Source organism: Suricata suricatta, chromosome 10 (assembly GCF_006229205.1).
Source record: "Suricata suricatta isolate VVHF042 chromosome 10, meerkat_22Aug2017_6uvM2_HiC, whole genome shotgun sequence".
NCBI classification, from domain to species: Eukaryota; Metazoa; Chordata; class Mammalia; order Carnivora; family Herpestidae; genus Suricata; species Suricata suricatta.
This window is the reverse complement of record NC_043709.1, coordinates 122580868-122608743: the sequence shown is the minus strand read 5'-3', so window position 1 is coordinate 122608743 and position 27876 is coordinate 122580868. Positions and strand designations below refer to the sequence as shown.

The window sequence follows — 27876 nt, the reverse complement described above, 5'->3', positions numbered from 1 at the left end:
CGTCCGTCTCCGCCGGCAGGCCCGGGGCGGGGCGGCCCCGTCCGCAGCCGGGTCCGCGGCCCCCTCCCCCTCCCAGCCGGCCGCTCTCCCAGATCCTTCCCCGCGCCCTTCTTTCCTTCCCGCTTTCCCCGGGAGAAACATGGCCGGGAGCAGCGAGGAGGCGCCAGACTACGGGCGAGGCGTCGTGGTAAATGCAAACTCCCGATTTCTGGGCTGAGTCGTGCGCTCCCCGCTCTCTCCCCTCCCCTCCCTTCTTGGCTCCCTTCTTTTAGATTAAATGCTTGAAATGCATTCGGGTGAAATGCATGCGGGCCGCGGCTTTGTTCTCCCGTCCCGGCTCGGATCGCTTCCATACTCCCCTCCCAGCCGCCCCTCCCCGCCCCCAAACTGACCCCAACTTAACAGCCCTTCACCCCGTGTTCTCAGTGTTCCCCCTCCGCGTCCCCTCCAGCACCCCACCCCCGCCCCTCTCGGGCCAGGAATCCAGTACTCCAGCGCTTAAGGCTGTGTGTGTCGGGCCCCCACTCCTGCTAGCCACCAGGAGTCACCTTTGGGAGCAGGGCGGGTCTGGGAAGACCCCCGGCGTGCTGCTCTTGTGGGCCTCCTTCCCTTTGTGTTTCCTCCTGACCCTTCCAGCGCAGGCTTCAAGTTTTGTTTCCCAAAAGGATCCTGAGGATTCTTGAGGGCAGCTAGGAAATGAATGGATGGAATGTGAGCTTTGAAACATGGGCTGGGACTGGGGTCTTTGTAGGAGCCCGACACAGCCTAGTGCCTCTGGAGCATCAGTTGCCTATAAAAGGGAGACACAGCATGGCGGGCGTTTGAGCGGTAGGAGAAGTTGTATGCAAAGTTACCTATCTAGTAGTGTGTCCTTTTGCGAGCATGTGGGATGATGGGTTCCCAGACTAGAGCCTCTTTATCCCGGGAATCCCTCAAAGAGGCGACCAGAGGGTACCCATCTCTCGGTGTCCTGGAATCAAATCTTGTCTCACTTCGAGGCCAGTTGGCCTCGGCTCCCAGCTCCTGTCCAGAATGGCTTCTGCAGAAGGTGGTTTTTACTCTGTGGTGGAGAGTGGACCTAACTTGCTACATTAACATCTCCCCCCCCTCCCCAAATCTGTGGTATTCACAGATAAGGCAGATAAGGTTAGGGAAGGAAACTCCACACACTCAAATAGAACTTATCAGGCTGAAATGTGTCGCTCAGTTCCTCATTTATCAGCAGGACTTTTCCAACTTATTTTTTTATGTTTTTAAGTAGGCTCCATGGCCAGCATGGGGTTTGAACCTACAGGCCCCGAGATCAAGAGTAGGATGCTCTACTGACTGAGCCAGCCAGGTGCTCCAGGACCTTTCCATCTTAATGGATGGGGAGTTCATTTATTTATTCACTCTACCCCTGGAGACTGTCCCGCAGGAATCCAGCTGGTGTTCTAGGCTCTAGGGATACAGCAAGCCACCACACAAAACCCTGTCTTCATGGGGCTCACGTTCTAAAGAAGGGACACAAGCAAATACATAAAGACGGTCTTCTCACATAGTGACTTGTTCGAGGAAAAGAAGAATGGGTCATGAGATACGGAGGGATCGGAGGAGGACTGGGGAGCATTGCTTTTGCTCAGTGGTTGGGATGGCCTCTTGGCAGTGACATCTGAGCCATGACCTGAAGGGTGAGTAGGAGGTAACCATAGGAAAGCTCAGAAGAAGAGGCACAGGGCGTACTGATTGCAAAGAAATCACTGGATCCTGACAAGAAATCATCACACCCAATTTATGCCTTAAAAAAACATCACTCCCGTTGCCATGGAGAGAACAGTCAAGCCTGGGGTACGGGGAAGGAATGAAAATACAAAATGGGAAATAAGTTCCATTCCTGACAAATTGAGTCTGTAAGGCCTGCGGGTCAAGATGCACTGAGGGCAATTTGAAATTCCTTTTTGCAATTGAAGAGAGTGATTGGATAGACTTTGAAATAGTCAGAGAATAGAAAACTATCTGATGCTTAAGAGTCCATAGGGAAGTCCCCAGAAAATAGAAAAACATTTGATGCTTGGAGTGGATAGGGATGCCTCTTAAAAATGGGGAAAAATTATAAACTATTGTTATGGGTAGAAATCTGGAAAGCCCCAAATGTAAGAAGCAGAGAGTCCAGGAGAAGTCCGACTAAGAGACCAAGAATGAATAGCAAAGTCCGAGGGAACAGAGAGGGTGGTAGGTGTCTAGGGCACAGTTTTGGGAGGGAGTACAGGGAGAGGCCTTTAAGAGTGTCCGATCTGGGGCACCTGGATGGCTCGGTTGGGCATCGGACTTTGGCTCGGGTCATAATCTTGCGGTCTGTGAGTTCAAGCCTCACATTGGGCTCTGTGCTAACAGCTCGGAGTGTGGAGCCTGCTTCTGAATCTGTGTCTCCCTCTCTCTCTGCCCCTCCCCCGCTCATGTTCTGTTTCTCTCTGTATGTCTCTGTCTCATAAATATTAAAAAAAAAAAGAGCGTCAGATCCTGCAGAAAGAGGCCCTTGTATTTAACAATGGCAAAGCCAGTAGCAGGGAGAATCATTTGAACAACCTTCCTATCAGTCAGAATGGCTACAATGTAGTACTCCTATCTAATAATATATACTCTTAAAAAGGAATTAGGTAAACTTACATGATTAATAAGACAGGCAGATTGTTAAAGTCTAAAAATCAAATGGTGAAACAGTATAAGTAGCCATAGCCCAACCTATTAGTATCAAAAGAAGCTCTCTGGGAAGCAAGAGAATTTTGTGAAAGATGGAAGGAGGCGGCAGTAAGAGGGTCTCACGAGAGGCTGGAAACAACGTGTCATGGCGATAGTCCCGGCCTTTGCGCCATTCTCTCCAGTAGAACTTGGGATAGGTGGGTTAACTCGAGTTGGAAACAAATTGGAAAGGCAAATTCAGAGTGAGTTCAGTGTGCTGGGGAAGCCCATGACAGCTAGGGCAGAGAGGAAAGGCAGAGCTCAAGGAGGGTTGCAAAAAATAAAAGGGAAGATTTAGGTCTAGTGAAAAAAGGGGGGCAGGTATTAATAGCGAGCATTTATTGAGCACTTACTATGTGGCTTTCCTGGGTTATTCATGTGCTCCCTGCTGATCGGTGAGGTAGGCGTATAATCTCTGTTCTACAGAGGAGGAAATGGAAGCACAGAGATTAAGTACATTAGGTAAGTCACCGAGGTCACATATCTAGCAAATGACAGAAGCAAGAACTCAAGTCAAGTTTTACTCACTGTGCTTCATAGAAAGCTGTGATTTCAGTGACGTATTTCAGAGGTGGAATTGGTCTGGAAGATTGGATTATGCTAATCTGGAGTAAAGGTGTAGTAGTTTGGGTTAAGGCAGGTGAAGGAGCCACAAGACCTAGTGGCTAGTAGGATGATCAAGGCAGGTTTGGGGCTGTCTGGAGATGAAGGGGAGAAGAAAATTCTCAGTTGGTAGAAACAGTGATGAAGATGGCAAGGGAATAGAGCCAGATGATTTAAGCAGAAACAAGAAGTATGGTTTGTGTGAGGGAAGGGAATATTAAGATATTTAAGATGACTTTCGGGCCACCTGGGTGGCTCAGTCGGTTAAGCCTCTGACTTCGGCTCAGGTCAGATCTCACGTTCGTGGGTTCGAGCCCCATGTCGGGCTCTGTGCTGACAGCTAGCTCAGAGCCTGGAGCCTGCTTCCGGTTCTGTGTCTCCTTCTCTCTCTGCCCCTCCCCCTCTCATGCTCTGTTTCTCTCTGTATCAAAAATAAATAAAACATTAAAAAAAAGTTTAAAAAAATAAAAAAAAAGATTTAAGATGACTTTTGCCTACAGATGGCTTTCCGTTGAACTGGGGAGGCAGGACGTTGGTAGATTATTAACAGTAAGTGGCAGAGGGGCGCCTGGGTGGCTTGGTGGTCAAGCTTCTGACTTTGGCTCAGGGCATGATCTCAGGGTTCCTAAATTCAAGCCCTGCGTCCAGCTGTCTGCTGTCAGCACAGAACCAGCTTCAGATCCTCTCTCTCCCTCTCTCTCTCTCTCTCTGCCCCTCCCCCATTTGCTTGCACTCTCTTTCAAAAAATAAGTAAACATTTAAAAGAAACAATAAGTGGTAGCAAATGTTACCCCAAATAAGCAATACAGACCCTGAGTTCAGAAACTTTGGTCACTTGATCTGAAGCTAGTAAGGTACCAGCCCATGGTTGGCACATCCTTGTTACCTTGCAGGGAGAGATAAAATCTCTACCCATCTGGCCTTTTGAGATGAGGTTCTTAGACGGGTTTTGTTTTTACCAAAGCATTATCAAGAGGATCATAGTACCTACACAGTGAGTTTGGAAGGAACAAGGAGAAGAGAAAAAAACATCTAAAACGATAGTTGTATTTCCATTACCGGTGGCTCCGACCCACCCCACCCACCCCCTCCCCATCAAAGAATTACGGCAGCATTGGAGAAAAGTAATCAGATAATCCATCTACAGCACAACTTTCCTAGGTTGGGTGCTGCACCCACCACAGAAGAGGAAGGCCTGTATGTTACAAGGTATTATTTGGTCTGTGGAATCCCCTTTATTCTTCTGGTAGCGGAGCCTGGAGCCCTTCTTTTAGGAAACTGCTTCTCCACATTTTCTCCATGTGTAGTTCGAGGCCTCCCTCGCCCTGAGCCTCCTTCCCTGGGCCAGTCCATGTTTGTGTGTGAAGTTCTTGGAGGCAGCGCTGAGGGATGAGACTCCTTTCCTCTCTGACAGTTGAGGGGTAGATGTGAGCCTAAAACTCAGCAGCAACCATGGTCACTGGCCGAAGGAGAAAGCGGGGCCTTGAGTGTGGGGCTCAGAGGCAGAGAGGACCAGCAGTTTGCATTTTGTCTGTGTTTCCAAACTATTTTTCTCCCCAGGGGAGAAACTTGAAAAATGGTGCAAGACATGTTTTCCGCAAGAAATTATTTTTATTGACTTAGAAGGTTTTCCATATATCTTCAGATGAGAAAAAAAGAGAACCCAAATGAGTTCCGGGATTTGAGTTTTGTATAAAATGGTGCAGTTAACGTGTTTGTCGCTTCCCCAGCTTAGCCTGTTTTGTGTCTTTGAACAGAGAAAGCATTGTTCTGGATACACTTGGAGCATATTATCTGCGATACTGAAACTATTTAAAGATTTCTTGTTTTGATTTTTTGAAAAGCAGATGAATAACATAATTATCTGCAGTTCATAGCCGGCTCCGTTCCATCAGATTTAGGGCTTATTTGCAATGTAATCTGCATGCACCATTAAGGATTACAAGGGATAGCCAGTAGTTTCTCTCTCTCTCTTTTTTTAAACAGCGTATTCATTTTTTTCATCATGATCAGTGTTCCCTTTGGTCCCCATCACCTATTTCACCCATTCTTCCCACCCACCTCCCATCTGGGAACCATCAGTGTGTTTTCTACAATTAAGAGTCTGTTTCTTGATCTCTCTCTCTCTCTCTTTTGGTGCTTGTTTGTTTTGTTTCTTAAAGTCCACATAGGAGTGAGATCACTTGGGTATTTGTCTTTCTCTAACTCATTTTGCTTAGCGTTATACTCCCTAGCTCCACCCATGTTGTTGCAAATGGCAAGATTTCATTTTTTTATGGCTAATATTTCTTTTTTTATATATACATCTCATTTTCTTTATCTGCTCATCTATGGGATAGATACTTGGGCTGCTTCAGCTAATGCCATAAACATCAAGGTGCACGGATCCCTTTGCTTTTGTATTTTTTGGTAAATACCCTGTAGTGTGATTCCTGGATCATATAGGATTTGCAATATTTTTAATATTTTGAGGAACTTCCATACTCTCTTGCACAGTGGCTGCACCAGTTTGCGTTCCCACCAACAGTACACAAGGGTGCCTCTCCCTCCACATTCTCGCCAACACGGTTGTTTGTACACCAGTGGTTTCTTGGTCTCTAATGGTCTTTTATCTCAACGAGGAAAACTCAATATTTCAGACTCATTGGAAAAAGCCAGTTTGGATTATAGAATGGTTTTACTGAAATACATTTCTTCTACTTTTAAACATATAACTTTAAGGTAACAAGACATTCACTAATAGGTTTGAGGCACTTTTGTAAATTAATTAAGGTCTTTGATTTGTAAGTTAACCAGTGATGTTTTGGCACATCTAGATGGCTGATACTTACCGAGTGAGGACTACAGACTAAATAGTGAGGTAACAGTGTTATTTCTGTTAGGTATCTTATTGAATCCTCACAATAGCCGTGTGAGGCAGACACTGACTCCATTATATAGATGAGCCCACTGAGGCACAGAGTGAAAGCCCCCAGGGTTCACAGCTATACCCCTGCCCTCACATGTACCGGACTTCTAAGTTCATGTGCTTAACCACTGTTCCACGCTGCCTCCTAGCTAAAGATTACAGTGAGAGGGGTTATGAATAGGTTGGTTTTGTCATTTACTCATCATTATCTTCTTCCTCTCCCCCTCCTCCTTCTTCTTCTTTCTCTCCTTCTTCTCTTCCTCCTTCTCCTCCTCTTCCTCCTCCTCTTTCTCCTTCTCCGTTGTAGGCTTTAGGCCCAGCACAGAGCTTACTGTGGGGCTTGAACTCATAACCCTGATATCAGGGCCTGAGCTGAGATCGAAAGTTGGATGCTGAACCGACTGAGCCACTGAGGCACCCTTCTTTTCATTTTTTTGGTATCATTTATTAGTCACTAATTTTATACCAGGAAATGTCCTAGGAACTCTAAGATCTGTTCTCTCCCCCTCTCTCTCTCATTTTTATTTATTTGTTTTAAACACTAGACATGTACTTCTCAGAGTTTTGGAGGCTACAAGTCCAACATCAAGGTGCTGGCTGATTTCATTCCTAGTTAGGACTCTTGCTGACTTGTGTGGACATATGGTAGAGAGGGAGGGTGGTGGGGGAGAGAGAGAGGGGAAAACAAAACAAAACAGAGAGAATGAGAGCACCAGAGAAATCACTAGTTTTCTCTTATAAGAGCACTAATTCCACCATGAAGGCTCCACCCTAGTGACCTAATTACTTCCCAGAGGGCCCCACCTGCTAATGTCATCACAATGCTTCAACGTATGACTTTGAGGGGGCATAATTCAGTCCATAGTACTGTAGAGGCAGCTTCTTTGCAGTAACCTTCAAATGGGGTTGTTTCTGCCTGTTTTGGAGACTCTCAGTTCTCCGTTAATCCTATACCAGCCCTGTCCGTAGGTTGTATTGTGTCTTATTTAAAGGAGGGGGCAACTGAGTCTCAGACAGGGTGAGTACTTTCCCTAGCATCACAGCCTCTTAAGGGTCAGAGCTAAGCTCTAGAACACAGAGAGGAATGTAGGCTCTGAGATGCAGTCAGAGCAGGGAGGCAGTAAAGGGTTTGTGTGGGAGGAAGAAAGGGCTCAGAAGACCGCTAGTCAGTGATGCCACCACCTGGAAGGGGTCCAGAGTGGGTAAGTGTGTGTGGTCTGGAAGGGGAGCCAGAAAATGCCGTGCACTTGAGTGCTCACCCTGGGGCCTCATGCTGGTTGGGGCTTTTATCTGGCCTTTTCTGTGGCCTGCCAGAGGTCTTCCGGAAGCTCCTCACGACCAACCCGGGTTTAGGCTCTCCGGTGGTGTTCCCGGTTACAGCAGGCCAAGAGCTGCTCTCTACAAATTCAACAGTTGCACACAGCCAATTTGCTGATAGAGGCAAAGCAAATGTGATACTTTTCAAATATGCAGACGACACACACCACTTGGCTAACAGTCTGCCCATGGTAGCTGTGAATTTCCAGAGCCTTGAAAGTGGTGCTCTTTATATCACAAGGAGGCAGACCGAGGCAAGTCAGTTTGGGCTGGAGCTCAGGTAGGATTGGGGACTCTGCGGATGGAGAATGTGTCATTCTTTAGCTCATTGAACACTTTTGAGCATGTACTGTATTCCAGATTAGTGTTCTGAGCACTGGGGTTTCAACAGTGAGTCAGACATGGCCTCTGTCAGAAGCACTAACGTTCTATTGGGAGGAGATAAGATAAAACACAAAGAGAGCCGTACAAGTGTCACATCCGGTTGGAATACGTGCTGCGAAGGAAAGTAAAGCTTGGTAAAAGGGACACAGCGATGACTAGGCAGGAAAGGGGTCCTACTTTATGTAGGTGATCAGGTAAGGCCTCTCTGTGAAGGTGACATTTCAATGGAGACCTGAAGGAAGTTAGGTGTAAACCATGTAGAAATTTGAGGGAAGAGTACTGTAGGCGAGAGAAATAGTGGATGTCAGTGCAGGAGCATGCCTGACATTTTCAAGGATCAGCAAGGAGAATATGGCTGAAGCAGAGTGAAGGAGGAAGGGAATCCCTGAAGACGAACCAGAACAGTAGCCCCTGTGGGCCACAGTGAGGATTCTGGATTGTTCTCAGAGGGAAATGGGAACCCCTTGGAAGAAGATGAGCAGAAGTCAGCCATGATATGATGTACATTCCTAAAAGTGGGCTCCAGCCGCCATGTTGGAATGGGGTGGGGGTGCCAGGGTGGAAGCATGGAGGCGAGCCCCCAGAGAAACGATGGTGGCACAGACTGGGAGGCAGCAGTCAGGATGCTGAGAGCTGGTCCTGGTTGAAGTTTGAAGGAATCAATCCTAGGATTGGCTAATGGGTTTCATGAGGGAATGAAAGAAAGAAGTCAACAAAAATTCCAATGTCTCGACCTGAGCAAGTAGAAAAATAAGTTGTCCTTTGCTGAGATAGGGAAGGGATAAATTTGGAAGAAAATGCTATGAGTTTGGTTTGACTGACTGGCATTCCCAAACCCAGAACCAGAGTGGGAGTGGGTGGGGGCTGTCCTAGAAGTTGCCCTTTCAAAACCTGAGTTAAGGTTCTGAGTCCTGGGTGAGGAGGAGGTGGAAAGTAGGGGACATCCCAGCATTAAATGAAGTACACGTGAGTTCTAGAACAGATAAGACCACGTGAGCCAGAGGCTAGAAGAGGCAGGAGTCTTCTCAAGGAGCTTGAATGGGAGCCCGTGAAAAGACAGAGAGCTACGAAGATCCCATCTACAAGGAGTTTGGGAAGAGAAGATCCGAGAGCAAGAGCAGTCATCAAAGCTTCCAGAAGGAAGTGGGTCCTGACTTGAGCTTCTGTGGAGGGGGCTGAGCTTGGGATACAGAGGAAGAGGGGGAAAGAAGGGAGCGTGCAGGTGCCAGAAAGACAGATGAACAGAACACAGAGCTAGGAAAGGCCATGACTTGATAGAAGACCAGTCTGAGGATGGGAAGGTGATGGTGTCAGGAAGTGGGTTGGAAAATGAGGCGAGTTGTGCATTATGAAAGCTTAAAGGTGAATGGAGTCTCATAGACATGTGTAGGAGTCATTAAAGGATATGAACCCGCAATACAGCTATGGAATGAGTTGAGTGCTAATACGTCCCTGCTGCATCCTTTCTCAATGATCTGAAAGTAAAAGTAACTCGCTCTTCACATTCATTTTCTCTCCCACATCTTTACTTTTCTAACCACACAACTTGCACATCCAGTAAATGTGGGACTTGCTGTCACTCTTGTCTACTACAGGAATAGGCCGATTTTCTGGAACCATTTTTTCCCGATCGGACTGACTGAGGTTCCATATTAATATAATTATGAACATAGTGTTACTTAAAGTCATATACTATATAATTTAGACCTAAATGATTTATTTACATATATCCACTCTTACAAGCATTACTATCAGGTGAGCTGTAAGACAGTGGGTTGATATTTCATCGAATAACATGGCAAAAGTTAAGAATGGAATTCTCTGTTCGTTTCAGTACTAGATTCTTTATCAGTTTTTGTGGCACAAATTATCCTTTACCCCTGAGCTTTTCATAGGTTGACAGAATGTAATTTAATGTCATATTGATCATCACACCTCTTCTCTGTTATTGTTTTCTTTTTCAAATGATACTCTTTTTTTGTTTATTTATGCTTTAAAAATAATTTCCCAACGAAAAATATTGTAACCAAAGTTAATTTGATTTGCAGATTACGGATGACTGGCCAGGGTATGATTTGAATTTATTCACGTACCCACAGCACTATTACGGAGATTTGGAATATGTCCTTATACCTCATGGTATCGTTGTGGACAGGTGAGTGTTATTTCTTGGTGTTGGTCTTGGTCCTGTGCTGGCCGGCCCCCTCTCGTGTGAATCATGCTCTATACCTTACACCCCTATTTCTGAATCTCTCTTACAGAGAAGAGACAGAACCTTTATAGGACAGAGAATTTGGAATAAAATGAATCTTTATTTTAACTGAACTTTTACCTGGACATTTGTTCAGGGGAAATGGTAAGAATATATATATTACAAGTAACAGCCTCAAAATAAACAATGTCTTCTACAAACTGGATTTGGGAAGGCATTGCTTTGGGAGGGGAGGGAAGGGAAGGCATTACCCTTTACCTGAGGACCTCTGTCTTACAGTTTTCACAGACTCTTGACTTAACCAGGAGTCATTAACAGGTGAACTTTGCTTTCCTAGGACACACCCTTAAAGCCCCGGCTTTTCCTGCAACTGGCATGTATTTGGAATCAAGCAACGTATCACAGATCAGCCGGTCTGTGCACAATTATGTTTTCCAGGCAGTGGTGGTAATATTTTGGGAATAGGAATATTTTCAGCTTAAAAATATCTGCACAGAACTATTTCTAGCATACTATTTCTAGTTTTTTCTGACCGCTCTATATAGATATTCTTTAGCTCCTCCCTAGCCAATTGGCTTGCCAAAAGCCAACATTTTCTTTCCTGTTCTAAGCCCCCAAAGTCACCATTTGTTTCTTGGTTTTCAGAGAGTCTCCTCCACAAGCATCCATATTTAAAGGTCATACTCCATTTCACAAACCTGCCTAATGCCCAGGCTGTTACCTTTCCATGTACCTCTCACTTCTTGTACAAAGGTCAAATACTTAAGCCTTCACGTTTATATGGAAAGCAAGCCTCATAGATTTCACAGTGGACTCCCAGGAACACTGAGATCCTTCAGACACCCAGAAATGGGGGCAGGAGAGGCACTGGGGAGTAGGAGCAAACTGAAACTTTGGACTCCCCACCCTTTTTTTTTTCTTAAACCAGAGTACTTTAACCTCTATTTTTAAAAGATCTGTTCTATTCTTCCGCGTTAATATTTAACTTCATGAAATAAGTCCTTAGCCAAAGTAAAGTATGAAAAACACAAGGCAGTCACATTCCCAGGATATTATCTTTCCATCAATTCCTGTCTGTAAGCAAAAGGAAATATCATTCTTTTACTCCAAGATTTTTCCATTGGGTAAGACCTGCATATTGCATGTTCTCTCAAACTATAGTATAATATTAAAATAAGCTCTAATTTGGAGTTTCTCATGGCCCAACATGGCTGTCTGTGCAATACAAGTCCCAATCCTCAGAGGGAACAAAATGTTCTGTGATAAAATAAACTTGGGAAATTTTGCATCTCCCAAATGGCCAGATCTCCCTGCTGGCAATTCACGTTAAAGATATGGAAATTCCTTCAAAAGAGAATTAAGCCAACTTCTGTTGTGCAGTAGAATCCTTGTATTTGGTTCACCTCTTAATAACTCAGAAGCATTTTTCCCTTAACACTGTTCAAGGACCCTCTGGTTTAAACAAATTCCTGCTTTTCTCACCTGAATTTTATAACTTTAGTTAATTGCATCCTGATCTAGTACATGATTGAATCCCAGTTAGATTATCCAAAGCCAGTTCCCAGTACAGGAGACTTACCCAGTGAATTTGTTAAGATGGGGCTGGATGTCTCAGCCGATTAAGTATCCAACTCTTGGTTTTGGCACAGGTCATGACCTCGCAGTTCATGGGTTTGAGCCCCACATCAGGGTCCCCACTGGCTATGCAGAGCCTGCTCTTGGGATTCTCTCTCTCTCCTTCTCTTTCTGGCCTTCCCCTTCTCTCTCTTTCTCTCAGAATAAATAAATAAACTTTAAAAAGTCTTTTTAAAATGCATATTCTTATGGTTCATGTCTGGAAATTCTGCTTCAATGGTTGGGGGTGGAGCCTAGGAATGAATTCATTAAGATGGAATTTACATATTATAAAGTTTACCCATTGGAGACAAATGATTCAATCATGCAAGCACAACCATTATTTTACAGTATTTCTAGCATCCCCAAAAGTTTGTTGGCTATCAATCCCCATTCCTACCTCCAGCATCATGTGGTCACTAGTCTGATTTCTCTATAGGTTGGTCTTTTCTGAAGATTTCATATAAGTTAAATCATACAATACCTAATTATTGATATACCAATCAATGGCTATTTGGATTTATAGTCTGGGGCTACTATGAACAATGCATCTGTGATCATACACATGTCTTTATGTGGATATATCTTTTCATTTCTCTTGAATAGATTCCTTGGAGTGGTATTCTGGGTTTGATGGTTAAGTTTAAGAAACTACCAATTATTTCCAAAATGACCGTACCATTTTATATCTCTACCAGCAAGAATGAGGATTCCAGTTTCTCTACATAGTTGCCAACATTTTGTACTGTCTGTCCTGTGACTATAGGCATTACAGTGGATATATAAAAGTATCCCGTTGTGATTTTAATTTGCATTTTCCTAATGATTAGTGTGCTTGTTAGCTATTTATGTTTTCTTTGGAGAGATAACTATTTAAGTCTTCTGCCATTTTTACCTTGGGTGGGTCATCTTCCGATTGAGTTCTTTATACAAGTCCTTTAGCAGATATATGTTTTTGAATATTCTACCTCCTTGGTCTGTGGCTTGTCTTTTCATTTTCCCATTTATATCTTTTGAGAAGAATGTTAGATGCAGTATTCTATAAATGCTAATTAGGTCCAGTTGATTTATGGTACTGTGTGGTTCAACTATATCCTTACTGGTTTTCTGACTGCTAGATCTGTCAGCTACTGAGAGGGGTATTGAGGTCTCCAACTGCAGTAGTGGATTCATCTATTTCTCATTATAGTTGTCAGTTTTTGACATTCTGTCGTTAGATGCATGCACATTAAGGATTGTTGTGCCTTCTTGGAAAATTGACCTCTTTATTATTATATAATGCCCCTCTCTATTCCCGATAATATCCTTGCTCTGAAATCTGCTTTATTTGAAATCAGTAAGTTACTCTTGCTTTCTTTTGACTAATGTTAGTATGGTATGTCTTTCTCCATCTTTTTTACTTTCAATTTATCAGTGTCTTTGTATTTTTGGCAACATACCTTAGGGTCTTTTTTTTAATCCACTCTGATAGTCTCTGTCTTTTAATTGATATATTTATATCATTCATATTTAAAGTGATTATTGACATAGTTGGTTTAATATCCACCATATTTGTAATTATTTTCTGTTCCTTGCCCTTGTTCTTTGTTTTTTGTTTTCATCTTCGACTCTGTGGAGACTGTCTCCCAACAGTGTGTGACCTCTGATGATATGCAATGTGTTTTCCTTGTTTTTCCTTGTAAGTCTTACTTACTGAGACTTAACCCCTGTGTCTGATTGAATAGCTTAGTCTTCAGTCGATGCTTGGTTAAAGATTGTACTCAAACACCTCAAGCCACTAAGCTTCCACTTTCTGCTGATGAATGTGTGTGGGGGCTGGAAAATACATTCACATTTCCAGCATTTTTCAAGTTTTCCCTGGATCTTATTTTTCATCATGCTTTCTTGTGCCTCTTCTGGCCATGCCCATGCGTATGGGCTCCATCTTTCAGGAATGTGTGGGTAGCCTGGTCCCATGTTTGCCTCTGTGTGCATATGTATAGCTTCTGGTCAACTTCGGATATGTGAAGAGTTTATTGTCTACCCCTCTCCCATGACCCTAACCTTCCAAAACTCCCTATCAACTCCCTGAATAGACTGGTCTGCCAGTTAGTTGCTTAAACAGGAAACTTCTTGATAATGGGGCCACTGGATTTCCCTGTTCACATGCTACCAAGAAGGCCATACTGACTGATAATACTCCCTACCAGGTGAGCTCCCTCTGGCAGTATCCCTCCCTGGTTGAACTACCTGGTTGGACAGCAGAGCTAATGAGGGGCTCAGGGAGATGGGAACATTCTCCGGCAAGAATGCCACAGGTTTGTGCTAGTTCTACCCACTGTTCAATGTTTTCATGAAGAAATGATTCCCAGTTTGTTATATTCCTCAAGTTAATTTCCAGAGAACAGAGATGTTTGTTTTTGACAGTTGCATCCAGCTTTAGAGTTACTTTTTTGTGGAGAGGATGTGTTGACCACCTCAATCCATTATGCTGAAGATAAAGGTCCCTTTTTATAGAATATCTCGCAATGCTGGTACACATTTTCTTGATCATATTTTGAGAAACATCGCCTGGAGCCTGGTTGCCATTTTATATGTATATGTGTGTATATATATGTAAGCATACACACACATACATATAACTTATGTCAAATATATTATATTAGATTAGATGTATAGAACATATGTAATAGAATGCTTTATACACACACACACACATATAGATCATTCAACTAACCCATTTTAAATCTAATTATATCTGAAGTGCCAGTAGGATTTTTTTCAAGAGAGTACACATGCACATGAGAGTAGGGGAGGGGCAGAGGGAGAAGGAGAGAGAGAGGATCTGAAGCAGGCTCCATGCCTAGTACAGAGCCTGACGCAGGGCTTGATCTCACAACCCTGAGATCATGACCTGAGCTGAAATCAAGAGTCAGACACATAACCAACTGAGCCAGCCAGGCAGCCCAGGAATTCTTTTCTAATATGTACCTTAGATCCTGCCTCCTTTCAAGGTTTTAGTGTTGTATGGATGTATGGGCAATGGACTTATAGACATGAAACATTTACAAAAAATACAGTGACAGTTCCAGATGGCATTGGGTGCCAGCCCCGGGCTGCATCACTGCATAGCTCCAGAAAACCTCATTCACATGGTGCTCCGTGGGTGGAAATGACGTCTGATGGAAATTGCACTCTGAGCACCCTTCACATAGGTAATGTGCTGTCTTTGTCAAATAGGAGACAGATGTTATTCTTTTGATAGTTACTATGGGCTTGACTTTTCTTCCGGTCTCCTCTAATGTTATAAGGTGGGTGAGTCATTCATTCTTCATTTCCTCTCTCTCTGCTGTAGAGCCTAACATCACCAGATACTTTCACAGCATTGTTAAGGTTACAACTAGGCTCTGGAGTGATAAAATAATAGCATTGATGATCTTTGACATATATTTTACACCTTACTAATTTTTGTGACACAGAAGAACAAAAATGTACTATTGATGATGCAGTTGTCAGAAGTGTGTTTTGAACACTTTCTCTTTGTCCAGCCCTAGCAAAGCTTCTTTATCTGTAACCTTCTGTCATCCAAACTCTTCTCCTCCATAATCTAATCTGTGTAAGGCATGCTCCTCCATAATCTAATCTGTGTAAGGCATCCTGCATTTTTTCTGAAAGGAACAAAAGTACTTATGCTTTAATACATCTTGTAATCTCTCCTTCAGGACTGAACGGCTGGCTAAGGATATTATGAAAGACATAGGAAACTGTGACATTATGGTCCTATGTGTTCTTAAAGGAGGTTACAAGTTCTGTGCGGATCTTGTAGAACACTTAAAGAACATCAGTCGAAATTCGGATCGATTTATCTCTATGAAGGTTGATTTCATCAGACTTAAAAGTTACAGGGTAAGTTATTTATTCCACTTTCATTATACAATGTGTAGAATAAAGAATTTCCTAGAATAAAAGAATTGACGATGTGATGAAAATGAAGGTAATTTTTTTTAATTTGCAAGATACTGCAACCTATAGTTCAAATAATATTGCTTGTGGGGAGACAAACGCTCTTCCTGTTTTCACATATATGGAAAGTGGCTTGGGCAATGATTCATGCTATCTTTTATGGTTATAAAGGTGAGTGGCTATTTCCTGGTGACTAACCTCACAAGTGAGTGTGCTAACAATAAGTGTTAAGAAGGTCCGGTGAGTGCTGACGTGTTTCCGCTCTGGATGTCACCGTTGGCTCTGGAGTTCTACGGGAGGGTGTCCAGTCCCAGAGAGGACAGCATTAATACTTGGGCCACTGCAGTCATGGCCTGGAAGTGGAGAAGGAAAGTCTGTCGGGAGAGTGAGTTACCTTGTAGGGACAATGTTACCAAGTGCAAGGAGACAAAATCCGAGAACCCCCAGCAGAAGGCCCCTCCTGGGCTTTCTTGGCCAGCACTGGACAGAACCGAGGGAGATTATTCTCCAGTGATGTCACCCCTTCAGTGTTCCTCCGTCTATGATGTTACCTTCTGTGATGCTTTTTGATCCAATGTATAGTAAATCATTAAAACCAGCCTACTATTGGGGCACCTGGGTGGCTCAGGCAGTTAATTGTCCAACTCTTGATTTTGGCTCAGGCCATGATATCACAATTCATGGGATCGAGCCCCACATTGGGCTCTGCTTGGGATTCTCTCTCTTTCCCTCTCTTTCTGCCCTTCTCTCCAACTGATTCTCTCTCCCTCTCTCTCAAAAATAAATAAATAAACTTAAAAAAAACTAGCCTATTATTTGGGGAAGAACCGTTGGAGTCAAAACCATGAAATTATTCTCTGATTAAACTGGCTTGACACAGTTTAATTCACTCTTCAAATGGGTTTTCTATTGCTGTGTGACAAAATCACTACAAACTTAGTGGCGTGAGCTAGTATGCGTTTATCACCTCAGTTTCTCTAGGTCAGACATCCGGGCATGGGTTCTCTGCTCTAGAGACTACCCAAGTCCAAAATCAGGATGCAAGCGGGCTGGGATCTCAGCTGAGGTTTGCAAACGAGTGACCTTTCCACTCCCACTAGCTCTGGGCAGAATTCAGTCTCCACTTCGTTGCTGAGTCTATGTTTCAGCCCCTGCAGGCTACCCTCTCCCCTCGGGCCTTTGCCCCATAGTTCCCAGCACAGGCGAACCTTTCCATTTATTGAGGGCCTGGCCCCTCTTTTAAAGGCTGATGTGATTAGGTCTGGTTTACCCAAGATAGACTCCCTCTGACTAACTTAAAGTCAACTGACTAATCACCTAATTATGGGAGTGCATCCCCATGGTTACTAGTCTCACCCACACTCAGTGGAGGAAATTAGCAGGCCATGTACACCAGGGAACAGATAGGCATGCGCCCTGGATTCGGCCTACCACTCTGTGATTCGGTTGCTTCAGCTTTTGGGCAGCTAGCAATCATTTCTTAAGATACTTTGTATCGTCCCGATAATGTCTCAGGCCAGAATAAAGCAGTTGAGGCGCCTGGGTGGCTCAGTCGGTTAAGCATCCATCTTCAGCTCAGGTCATGATCTCGTGGTTCCTGAGTTCAAGCTCCACGTTGGGCTCTGTGCTGACAGCTCAGAGCCAGAAGCCTGCCTTAGATTCTGTGTCTCCCTCTCTCTCTTCCACTCCCAAACTCATGCTTGTTTCTGTCTCTCTCTCTCTGTGAAAAGATAAACATTTTTAAAAATTTAAAAAAATAAAACTGTTTTTTTGCAGACCTCTTAACTTTAAATTGTCCATTTCATCTTCTCTTGGAAACCATTCCTTTATGTTCCTTTCATCGTAGATGAAGTCCCAGTGCTTCTTTATAAGATTTTTTTTCTCATTTACTTGGCTCTGATACTTACTGTTTTTTCCCTAGAAAACAGCTTTCTAAGTTCTTTTAAAAACTTAAAGTCAGATTTGTTGAGGTATAATTTATATGCAGGAGAATTTATCTGTTTGAGTTTACAGTTCTGTAAGTTTTGACAATTGCATACAGTCATGCAAATCACTACAATCAAAACATAGAACACTTTCTCACTGTAAAAAATGCCTTGTCCGTTTGCGACCAACTCTTTCCCCAGATCCCGGAAACCACTGATAGGTTTTCTGTCTCTAGAGTTTCGCTCTTTCCAGACTGTCATATAATGTAACCACATACCGCGTGGCCTTAGTAAATCCTAGCACATTTCATTTGAGATCCAGCCATGTATACCAGTAGTTTATTTCTTCTTATCGTCAATTAAGGTTTCATTATATGGGTATATCATAGCTTTAAGATCATTTATCAGAGGCACCTGGGTGGCTTGGTAGGTTGGGCATCCAACTTCCGCTCAGGTCATGATCTCGCGGTTTATGAGTTCGAACCCCACGTTGGGCTCTGTGCTGACAGCTCGGAGCCTGAAACCTGCTTTGGATTCTGGGTCTCCCTCTCTCTCTGCCCCTCCCCTGCTCGTGCTATCTCTCTCTATCTCTCAGAAGTAGATACACATTTTTAAAAATGTAAAAAAATGTAAAATAAAATAAAAATCAGTTATCAGCTGAAGGATATTTGGTTTGTCTCCCTTTGGGGGTGATTATGAATAAAGCTGCTATAAATATTCACAAACTTTTTTTTTCTGTACTTTTACCTGGATTTCCCTGGAGATTCCCAAGTCATAGGGTAATGTATGTAAGAAATTACCAAACTGCTTTTTAGACGGAGTGAATAATTTTGCATCTCCATCAGCAGTAGATGAGAGTTCCAGTTGCTCCGTATTTTCAACAGCACTTGGTATTGCTAGTTTTCATTTTATTTTTTTTCCCTTTACTTTACCCATTGATATAGGTGATTATATCTCATTGTGGTTTTAATTTGCATTGGTTTCTTTGGTGAAGTGTTTGTTCAAGTATCTTTTCAAACATTTGAAAAGTTATTAAGTTGAGAGTTCTTTATATGTTTTGGCCGTAAGTCCCTTATTAGAAACGTTGTTTCGAGTTTATTTTCCAGTCAGTGAGTTGTTCTCATTTTTCATAACAGAGCTTTTTTTTTTCAAAGAGCATAATGTAAGCATTTTTTTCAAACTCCAATGTGTCAGTTTTTTCTTTATGAATCATGCCTTTTGTGTATCTAAGTAATCTTTGCCTCATTCAAACTCACAAAAATGTTCTGTTTTCTTTAAATTTTCACAGTTTTAGATATAAATCTAGGTCTATGATCCATGTTGTGTTAATTTATTAATATGGCGTATTTTTTTTTTGCAAGTGAGTATCCAGTTGTTTCAGGATCGTCTGATGAAAAGACTGTCCTTTCCCATTTTACAACCTTTGCTTTTTCTCAGAAAATCACTTGAGTGAATACGTGAGGGTCTATTCGGGATGCTCTAGTTCTGTTCATCTATATGCTTATCTTTCCGTCAATGCCACATGGTTCCGATGACCATGGCTGTCTAATTAGTCTGTAAATCAGGTAGCATTTGTGTGCTCTCCCCACTTTGTTGTTTTTCATCAAGGTCTTTAGCTCTTCTACTTTTTTGCCTTTCAGTAGAAATGTTGTTTTATTTCTTTATTTTGAGGGAGAGAGTACATGAGTGGGGGAAGGGGCAGAGAGAGAAGAGAATCCCAAGCAGGGCTTGATTGAATCCCACATGGAGCTCCATCCCATGAACTGTGAGGTCACGACCTGAGCGAAAATCAAGAGTCAGACTCGTAACCAATTGAGCCACCCAGGTGCCCGTCCATATAAATTTTAAAATCATATTGTTGATTTCTACAAAACAACTGGTTAAAATTTTTTATTGGGTTTGTTTTGAATCTATGGATCCATTTGGGGAAAATTAACATCTTAACACTATTTAGTCTTCCCATCCATGAACAGGATATATTTCCCAGTTTTTTAGGTCTTATTTTTAATATCCATGTTTGTCTAGTTTTCAAGAGTCAGATCTTGGACATCTTTGGTTAGAGTTACACCTAGATATTTAAAATGTTTTTGGCCCTATTATATTTGGTAAGTTTTTCTTTGAATTTCAATTTCCGATTGTTTACTGTTAGTATATAGAAATACTACTGATTTGGTATATTGAATATTATGACTTTTCAAAACTCTTATTGGTTTTAATAGTTTTTTATATAGATTCTTTTGGATTTTCTATGTTGACAATTTTTTTCTGTAAACAGAGGTGGTTTCACTGCCTCCTTTCTAATTTGCAGGCTTTTTGTTTCTTTTTATTGCCTTATTGCAGTGGCTAAGACTTCCTGTACAATTCTGAATAGGAACGGTGAAGGAAAACATCCTTGCCTTGTTTTCAATCGGTTTGATATTGACTATTGCATCTCCCAATATTTGATACATTGTTTTCATTTTCATTCAATTCAAACTATTTTCTAATTTCCTTTGTGACTTCCTCTTTCACTCATGAATTATTTCTTGTTTAATTTCCAAATATTTGGGGATTTTCCGGAGATAGCTGTGTATGATTTCCAGCTTAATTCTGTTGCAGCAACTATACTTGGTATGATTTCGATTCTTTTACATTTGTTGCGGCTTATTTTATGACCCAGAACATGGTCCATCTTGCTGAAATTAACGTGGTGTAATCCATGTGAAATTAAACAATATTGCTGTCTCTTATTATCCATTTCTCAGAACATCTTCTCTTTATTTGACCAATGTTTTAACCTAGGGGCACACATCTTAACACTTATATGCCCCGTTAACTCCTATTTATGTGATACTAGTTTAGAACATTTGCATTTCTAAAACTCCAGTAGCATTGTGGGCTTTCTTGCTATATTTAGAAAGATATTTCCAAATCGATATATTTTTCCTAGTGATAGGGATGTGGGGGTTCCCGCCCAGGATCCTGATGAAGGAAGAAAGCAATGGTGGAGTTCACATCTTCACCACCTTCATCCATTCTCACACACTGTGTAATTTAGCTTTCATCTCACGCTTGCATCCTGTAGGACCCAAGGACAATTGCCATGTGTCTTCTTTTCTTACTAAATGCTCTTCTTCATATCTATCAACAAGGTGATACAGGTCATCCCCTGAGAAATTAACTCACATAAAACATAAAAGGCCACCTGCTCACTCAGAGCAGACTTTTCCCCTAAGCCTCAGAAATGGATGGAAAAACCATATTCGTGGACTGAGATGTGATATGAATGGCTTTCTGCACATAAGCTGTCCCCATCCAGTGATGAACTATTGTTGCATCATGTTGGGCTTGAGCTGACCATCCCTTCACATACTTGAGCTCTTTCAACATTCCTGAGGGCAGAGATGTGGTTTTAAAAAAAAACCAAAGACTAATAAACACCCCCGAATAAGGGGAACAGGACCAGCTCATCTGCCTCTGAGGGTGCTGGGTGTTCTCACTCACATACCTCTAAACCTGTTCGTAGGGAGCAGACATCGTGAAAACATCTCAGCAGAAACAGCGACCACGAAGGTGTTCTGTTTATTCCTTTAGAAATTTCTGGAGGGAGAGCGGGACTCTATAGAGTTCTGAGTGCTGGTCAAAAGCATTGTGCAGTTTCACGTCCTCCTAGCCTCTTGCTCTGTAAGTCTTTTTAGACTTCTTCTTTAGGGCAGAGAAGGTGGAAGTCCAGTTTGCTCAGAGGCAGCGCTTCTCCCTGTCTCAGCCATCAGTGTGCACAAGTCCCTCCAGGGGCTCTTTCCCCAGGAGGGTCTCTCTTCCTGCCTGACGCCCTCCATCTTCGCTGAGGGACCTTCCTGAGGGGTGGATGTCTCCAGACATCTCAGATTCCGGGCAGTTTGACTTGTCTTTGTTGTTACGTGAAACTTTTCGTAAGACATGGAATGAATTTGCATAAATGATAGCAATCTAGCCAAAGATTATTTGGAAATTAGCATTAGGCTAATTCATTGGAGAGCAGGGCCAACATGCTCCCATTCTTCAATGAAATGAGGAGCGCTGGCAACCTCAACTCCTTAACTTTTCAAGTTTTCCTTCCTTCCTCCCTCCCTTCATTTTTTCCTTCTGTCCTTCCTTCTGTCTTTCCACCCAATGGTCATTCAGCACCTTCTATATGAATTTATTCTCTCATTTAATTCTGACTGCAGCCCTGCTGGATATCCCTCATGTCTTCTTTTATTGATGATGAAAGGGAGGCTCAAAGAGGCTCATTAACTCACCTAATGCCACATAGCCAGTAACCAGTAGACATGGCTTCAGAGCCCAGGCCCATTGGTCTCTCAAGCCTGCACCCTTTGCAACATATCAACATTTTCCACAGAATTTTACAAGGTTTTCTACAAAACTTTGTTGTTTCGTGAAATGTGAATATATTCGCTAACATTTATGAAGGACTTAGTTATATTTTTCTCCTAAAATAAATGTCAGATACATACTAAGTACATATATATAATTATAATCATTATGCAATAATGTGCCTTTAAGAAATAGGGGCCTTGCTTGATATAATCCAGAAGTTTCATGAGACAGAGAACTTATTACATTTATAACATCCCATATGCTCACAAGTGACTATACTTTGTAGCTCATTTTATAAGATCAACAAAATTTGTAAAAGTTTTCAATGTTTATTTAACAAAGAATCAAATATCAATGATTCCTCATAAGAATTTATTCACCTCGAGGCCTAAGTTTTCAGCAGATCTAATAGATGCTTCCTGAGCATCTATTTGTGTTATACCACTACATGGCACATTTTAAAAACATTTTCTTTTTGTCAAAGTGACACGTTCAAGGAAGTTAACAGACCAAACAGAGAGTTTGGCTGTGAAAGTTTTACAGACTAGACCATCTGAAAATCCTCCTGTTACAACTTAATGCTAAATGAGAGGTGCCTGCATGGCTCAGTCGGTTGAGCATCTGACCTCAGCTCAGGTCATGATCTCGCGGTTTCGGAGTTCAAGCCCCGCGTCAGGCTCTGTGCTGACAGCTCAGGGCCTGGAGCCTGATTCGGATCCTCTGTTCCTCCCCAACCTCCTGCACGTCTCCCACTCATGCTCTGTCTCTCTCTCCCTCTCAATAAGAAACATTAAAAAAAGAAATTTAAAAATGCTAGATGAAATATAATAAGAATTTTTTAAAAAGATTACCAATGCTTCCTGTATCTCACAAGAAGGCACAGGGCATCCAAGAGGCAGAAATGAAAAGTCTAAGAATCAGAGCAGAGATGAAGTGGGGGGTGGGGTTCTGGAGGGGGAGTTACTCAGTGTCTGACTTGCACACCCATGCAGACACAGATGATAAAGCCTTGGACCATCATAAAATGGGAAATTGAATAAAACCCACCAGCAAAGCCACTGCTCTCAAAGATGCATGCCCTTGGTGGAAAAAAAAAATCCATCCTTTAAAAAAAATTTTTTTAACATTTATTTATTTTTGAGAGACAGAGAGAGCATGAGTGGAGGAGGGGCAGCGATAGAGGGAGACTCAGAATCCGAAGCAGGCTCCAGGTCTGAGTTGTCAGCACAGAGCCTGACACGGGGCTTGAACCCACCAACTATGAGGTTGTGACCTGAGCAGAAGTCGGACGCTTACCCAACTGAGACACCCAGGCGCCCCAGAATTTACCCTTTAGTAATGGGATATCCGAAGAAACTAGCTTGTCTTTCTTGGCCTGGGCTGGAATGGTAAAGTAAAATGTCCTGTGGGAATTTTTCAATTCAGATCTGTACCACGTTTTCATTTACTTTACCTGGGAAACTCCAGCCAGAGAGTTTAATATTAAAATTGGTCTCAGACCACAGTGCCTCCAAGGGGCCTGGTAGAAGCAAGCTGAAAACCTTTCTGGAGGGAGTGCCTCAACCTAGGGGGATTCCTCTAGATAAGCCGCACTGAACCTGCCCAAACCCAAGGCACAAAGGATAATAATCTACTACAGGCAAGGTCCACTGGTAAAAATAAATTGCAGAAATAGGTACATAAACTATCTAAAAGAGAAATAAAAAATAATTATACTTCATATGACTAAAGACGTAAATGAGGATCGCCTGGGTGGCTCAGTCAGTTAAGCGTCCGACATCGGCCAGATCGTGATCTCACAGTCCATGGGTTCGAGCCCCGCATTGGGCTCTGTGCTGACAGCTAGCTCAGAGCTTGGAGCCTGTCTTCAGATTCTGTGTCTCCCTCTCTCTCTGCCCCTCCCCTGTTCATGCTCTGTCTCAAAAAAAAAAAAAAAGACATAAATGAAAGGATTTAAAGGAAAGGTAAGACAGCATGAGAAGGAAAAATATGAAATGCAAACTTTTAGAAATGAAGTAATAGAATGTCTAACAGCAAAAGAGATTGTAAGTGAATGATGACATAGTAACTCGGACGACAGGATAATGTTTCTACGGCTGTGAATTCTCAACTGGAAGTTGGATCTGAAAAAAATTACCCAAAAGGTAGCACAGAGAGCCATGGAATATAAGGAGAAGTTAGGAGACATGAAAGAGTCAATGAAAAGGCCCAAAATATGTCACGTAGGAATTCCAGAAGGAAAGACTATTCCTTAGAAAGAATTGAGTAGAAGGAATTTTTTGATAAGATAATGCCTAATCATGTTCTAGAGCTGGTGAAGGAACGTGACTCTTCAGATGTAGGAAGCACCGGGAAACCACACCTAGCACATCAGAGTGAAGCTGAGAAACAAAACACAAGAGGCAAAGGATAGATTGTAAAAGCAACTGAGGAGCAAAGAAAAGCTGTCACTAAAGGAAGCATCACTATCAGATCAACAGACCTCTCAAAGGCAACAGCAGAAATCATAAGGTCTGGAGTAGGATCCTCTGAGAGGAGAGAAGTGTCAACCGCAAATTTCATTCTTGGTTAATCGTTAATTCAAGGGTGAGTGCTGGCCGGACACATCAGCAGCCACATGCCGGAAGTTTCCCGGTAACAGAAGCTGGCGGAAAGCACTTCTTCAAGGGTATATTTTAGTAAGAAGGAAACTGAACCCAAAAGAATAATTGTCAGGTGAAGAAACTGATACGAATGTAAGTTAATTAAATTTTGATTGGTTAAAATAATAATTGATAAAATATAAATACTGGTGATGACACATTTTGGTGATAAAACAAACAAGATGGAATTCAAATGCCAGTCCACATTCAGTTGTAAATCACCAGTGAAAACATTCTACTGTTGTGTATCGTTTAGGAGAAGCATGGAGATGTTGATGACTTGTAAACTGTTAAGTTAGCTATACCTCTTTAAAATGTAAGGAGAACCATTGAAAGAATAAGAATATTATGTATGCTATATATAACTTCCCAGCAAGTGGAGAGGATGGGAAGGAATAAGAAAACTCAAAACTTGATTGATATTATAGTAGACAGAAAGTGAGAAACAATTAAGTAACATTATACCCATTTCTCAGATGAAGAAACTGAGAAACTGAGGCCTGAGATGTTACGTAACATGTCCAAGGTCAGAGAGCGTATTAGTGGAGGCTCTATTATTCAAGTTTAATTCCAAAGCCCAAGATTGTTACCACTGAAACATAGTGTTTCTCTAGAGATGTGTTGAGTTGTAGGAGGCCATAAATTTCACCAAAGAAATCAACTTTATTTTTTATGAGGTTTATTTTAATACGTACCTAACTAGATTAAGTCAGCTCCCATAATTGTTGGGAAAAAAATGGCAGTGTCTATAAATAGACAATTAACTGCATAGGTTTTGAAATATTTTATATATGATATTAATGAACCAAGAAGAAGTACCCTCCAAGAAAATGAATAATAAATGTGACTCTTGGTTTTCCTGTAAATTATGAGAAACTGTGCTTTTCTTTTCATCTTTCCCCCTTACAACACAGAGAGTTTCCAAAAGATATGAACATTCGCTACACCTACTTGCTCTCTGGATGCACTTAAAGCTGATGCTCTTAGGAAGCCAAATCCAGCAGAATTGCAAAAGAGCCTTGGGCATCAAGCTCCCCGCCAACTCCCGAGGGTGCAAAAACTTGAATCACAGAGAAACAGGCGTACTTCAGCTGCCTTTTTTTTGTTTTTGAGAGAGAGAGAGAGCCGAGATAAAGAGAAGAACAAGCAGAGGAGGGGCAGAGAGAGAGGGAGACAGAGGATCCTAAGTTGGCTCTGCCCTGACAGCAGAGAGACCAATGTCGGACTCGAACTCACAAACCATGAGATCATGACCTGAGCCGAAGTCAAACATTTAACCTACTGAGCCACCCAAGCTCCCCTCAGCTGCCTCTTGAGTTACCCAGTTTAGTGTGTGGGAAAAGCTCTGTCCGGGTCGGGGTGGGAGAACGTTTGGAATGTCTATAAGGGACTGGAAGTAGAGAAACAGGAGCATTTGAGAAAAGTTGGAGGGGAGTATCAGTGAGTGCCAGCAAATGACTTTTCAGCCAGCTCTTTTGTATGTGGATGTATTATTTGCCAAGCATTTTTCCTTTATTGCCTCCAAACTGTTACCCTGATTTAAAGGTTTGTTAGTTTATATGCAACCCAACGCAAGGGTAAAATGTAATGCTCCGATTTCTTTGTTTTCCAACAACTTAGTTAGCTAAACTCTAAGCAGGGTAAAATCTTCATCAAACTTCAAGGTGTTTTTTTTTTTTAAACTGACAAGAACTTTATTTTAGGCCGTCTGGCGTTTCCCGAGATCCTTCCCCCATGCTGTTTGAACATGCACTGCTTTGTATTAATTCATAATTCCTGTGTGTTGGCAGCACCAAGAGGAAGCTTTTTGGAGATAAAATACAATCCCAGGACTTGCCATGCAGGGCATGTGGGCCCCTGGGGAAGCTGGCATCTTCATTAAAGAGGCTCATTCGAGCTAAGGGTTGGCCATAAACCTGTTCCCATGAGGGAAGAGAAAAACTAAGTGTCTTCTCTCTCATTCCCAGAGTTGCGAACAAAGAGTTCAGGTCAGTCCTTTATTAGCCATGCTAGTGAGGAGTGGAGACTGCATCTCGTGTCCCTAGTGTGACAAGAAGTTTTCACTTTGCCCTACAGCTGACTTTTCACCAAACTGTTCCTACATAATAAGAAGGGTTTGAGTTGAATGTCCCTTTTCTTTTGGGGACAGGAACTCCACCTTGGGCTTTGGGTGAGAAAAAAGGACTCCAGTTCACTTCTTTGGAGATGAGCAGGTAGATAAGAGAGGTCCCTAGTTCTTTCAGGGGCACTGGACGGGTCCAACCCAGGTTGTATATATGTGTGTAGAGTATATCTATGTATATTTTCAAGAAAGCAAAGGAGGAAAACTAAAGGAATAGGGAAGTCAAAGAAAATAAAGGAATAGAGAGAAGGAAAGGTGAGAGAAAAAAGAAATTGCAATACTTACCATATTTCATTAAATCTGAGACATCATAGACTGAAAAGTACACCTAATTCATGTGCCCCTAAGAAAGAAAAAATGCTATGAATTAATCCGTGACATCGATTGTGTGAGGCATCCTGATTTTGATCTATTAAAATGTGAAAAACAATGTACAACGTGGAATCGATGAATTAGTAGTTCCCCCCTTTTTTTGCAATATCATTTGCAAGGGTTTGAGTAGCTGAAATGTAGCAGAAAGCAGTCTTTACTCTTTGGTTATTCTTGTCTCTTAGGTCTTGTGACATCATTTCAGTACCATTCTGCAAATGTTGGGATATTCCTCTGAAGCTGCAGATTTTTTCCACTTTAGTATCTAAAAAATTTTAATATCCTTGAAACATTTCTGCAGACTTCAAAGGGAGAATTATTTACCAAAGAATAAACCAGAGAGAGGCGTGGGCGGTTTGAATCAATCCACCAAAGTCCTTAAAATTAATCAAAAGCATTTATGAAAACCACAACATAATTTCTATGTGACCTCTGGATAGAGACGCTGGGACATCTGTCACGTTTATACATTTGCTGAGACAGAGTGTTGACATTGCCTGTTTTGTCGTCGACCTTTGGTTCTTAAGACGGATTTGCTACTGACTTTCAACATGCATGGATGAAGAAACTTGGCATGAAGCACAAACCTAGTCTGACCTTAAAAGAGATAATTTAGCTCTGCTCTAGGCAAGTTTACTTTGAGATTTCTAATTCTGTCAAGTAAAGGATATTAAAAAAAAAAAAAGAAAGAGCCAAAACCAAAACCTATTGTGTAATAAGGTTAATGGTAGGTTTATAGCAACATTTTTAGTTATCATTTCTCATGGTCTTCATTTTGCAAA

The 27876-nt window shown here is 42.1% G+C and overlaps 1 protein-coding gene across 3 annotated transcripts in view; it reads left to right on the top strand.

Moving 5' to 3' along the window:
• Positions 1-18: 18 nt before the first annotated feature.
• Positions 19-27876, top strand: part of PRTFDC1 (phosphoribosyl transferase domain containing 1) — a 94867-nt gene continuing 67009 nt past the window's right edge. For 2 of the 3 annotated variants that reach the window (XM_029955685.1, XM_029955686.1), the window contains exons 1-3: positions 64-187; positions 9979-10085; positions 15458-15641. In XM_029955685.1, the coding sequence (XP_029811545.1) occupies positions 140-187; positions 9979-10085; positions 15458-15641 (339 nt within the window). In that variant the 5' untranslated portion in view covers positions 64-139. Of the gene's footprint in view, positions 188-9978; positions 10086-15457; positions 15642-27876 lie in introns of all 3 variants that reach the window. The other variant, XM_029955687.1, reaches the window with a different exon arrangement.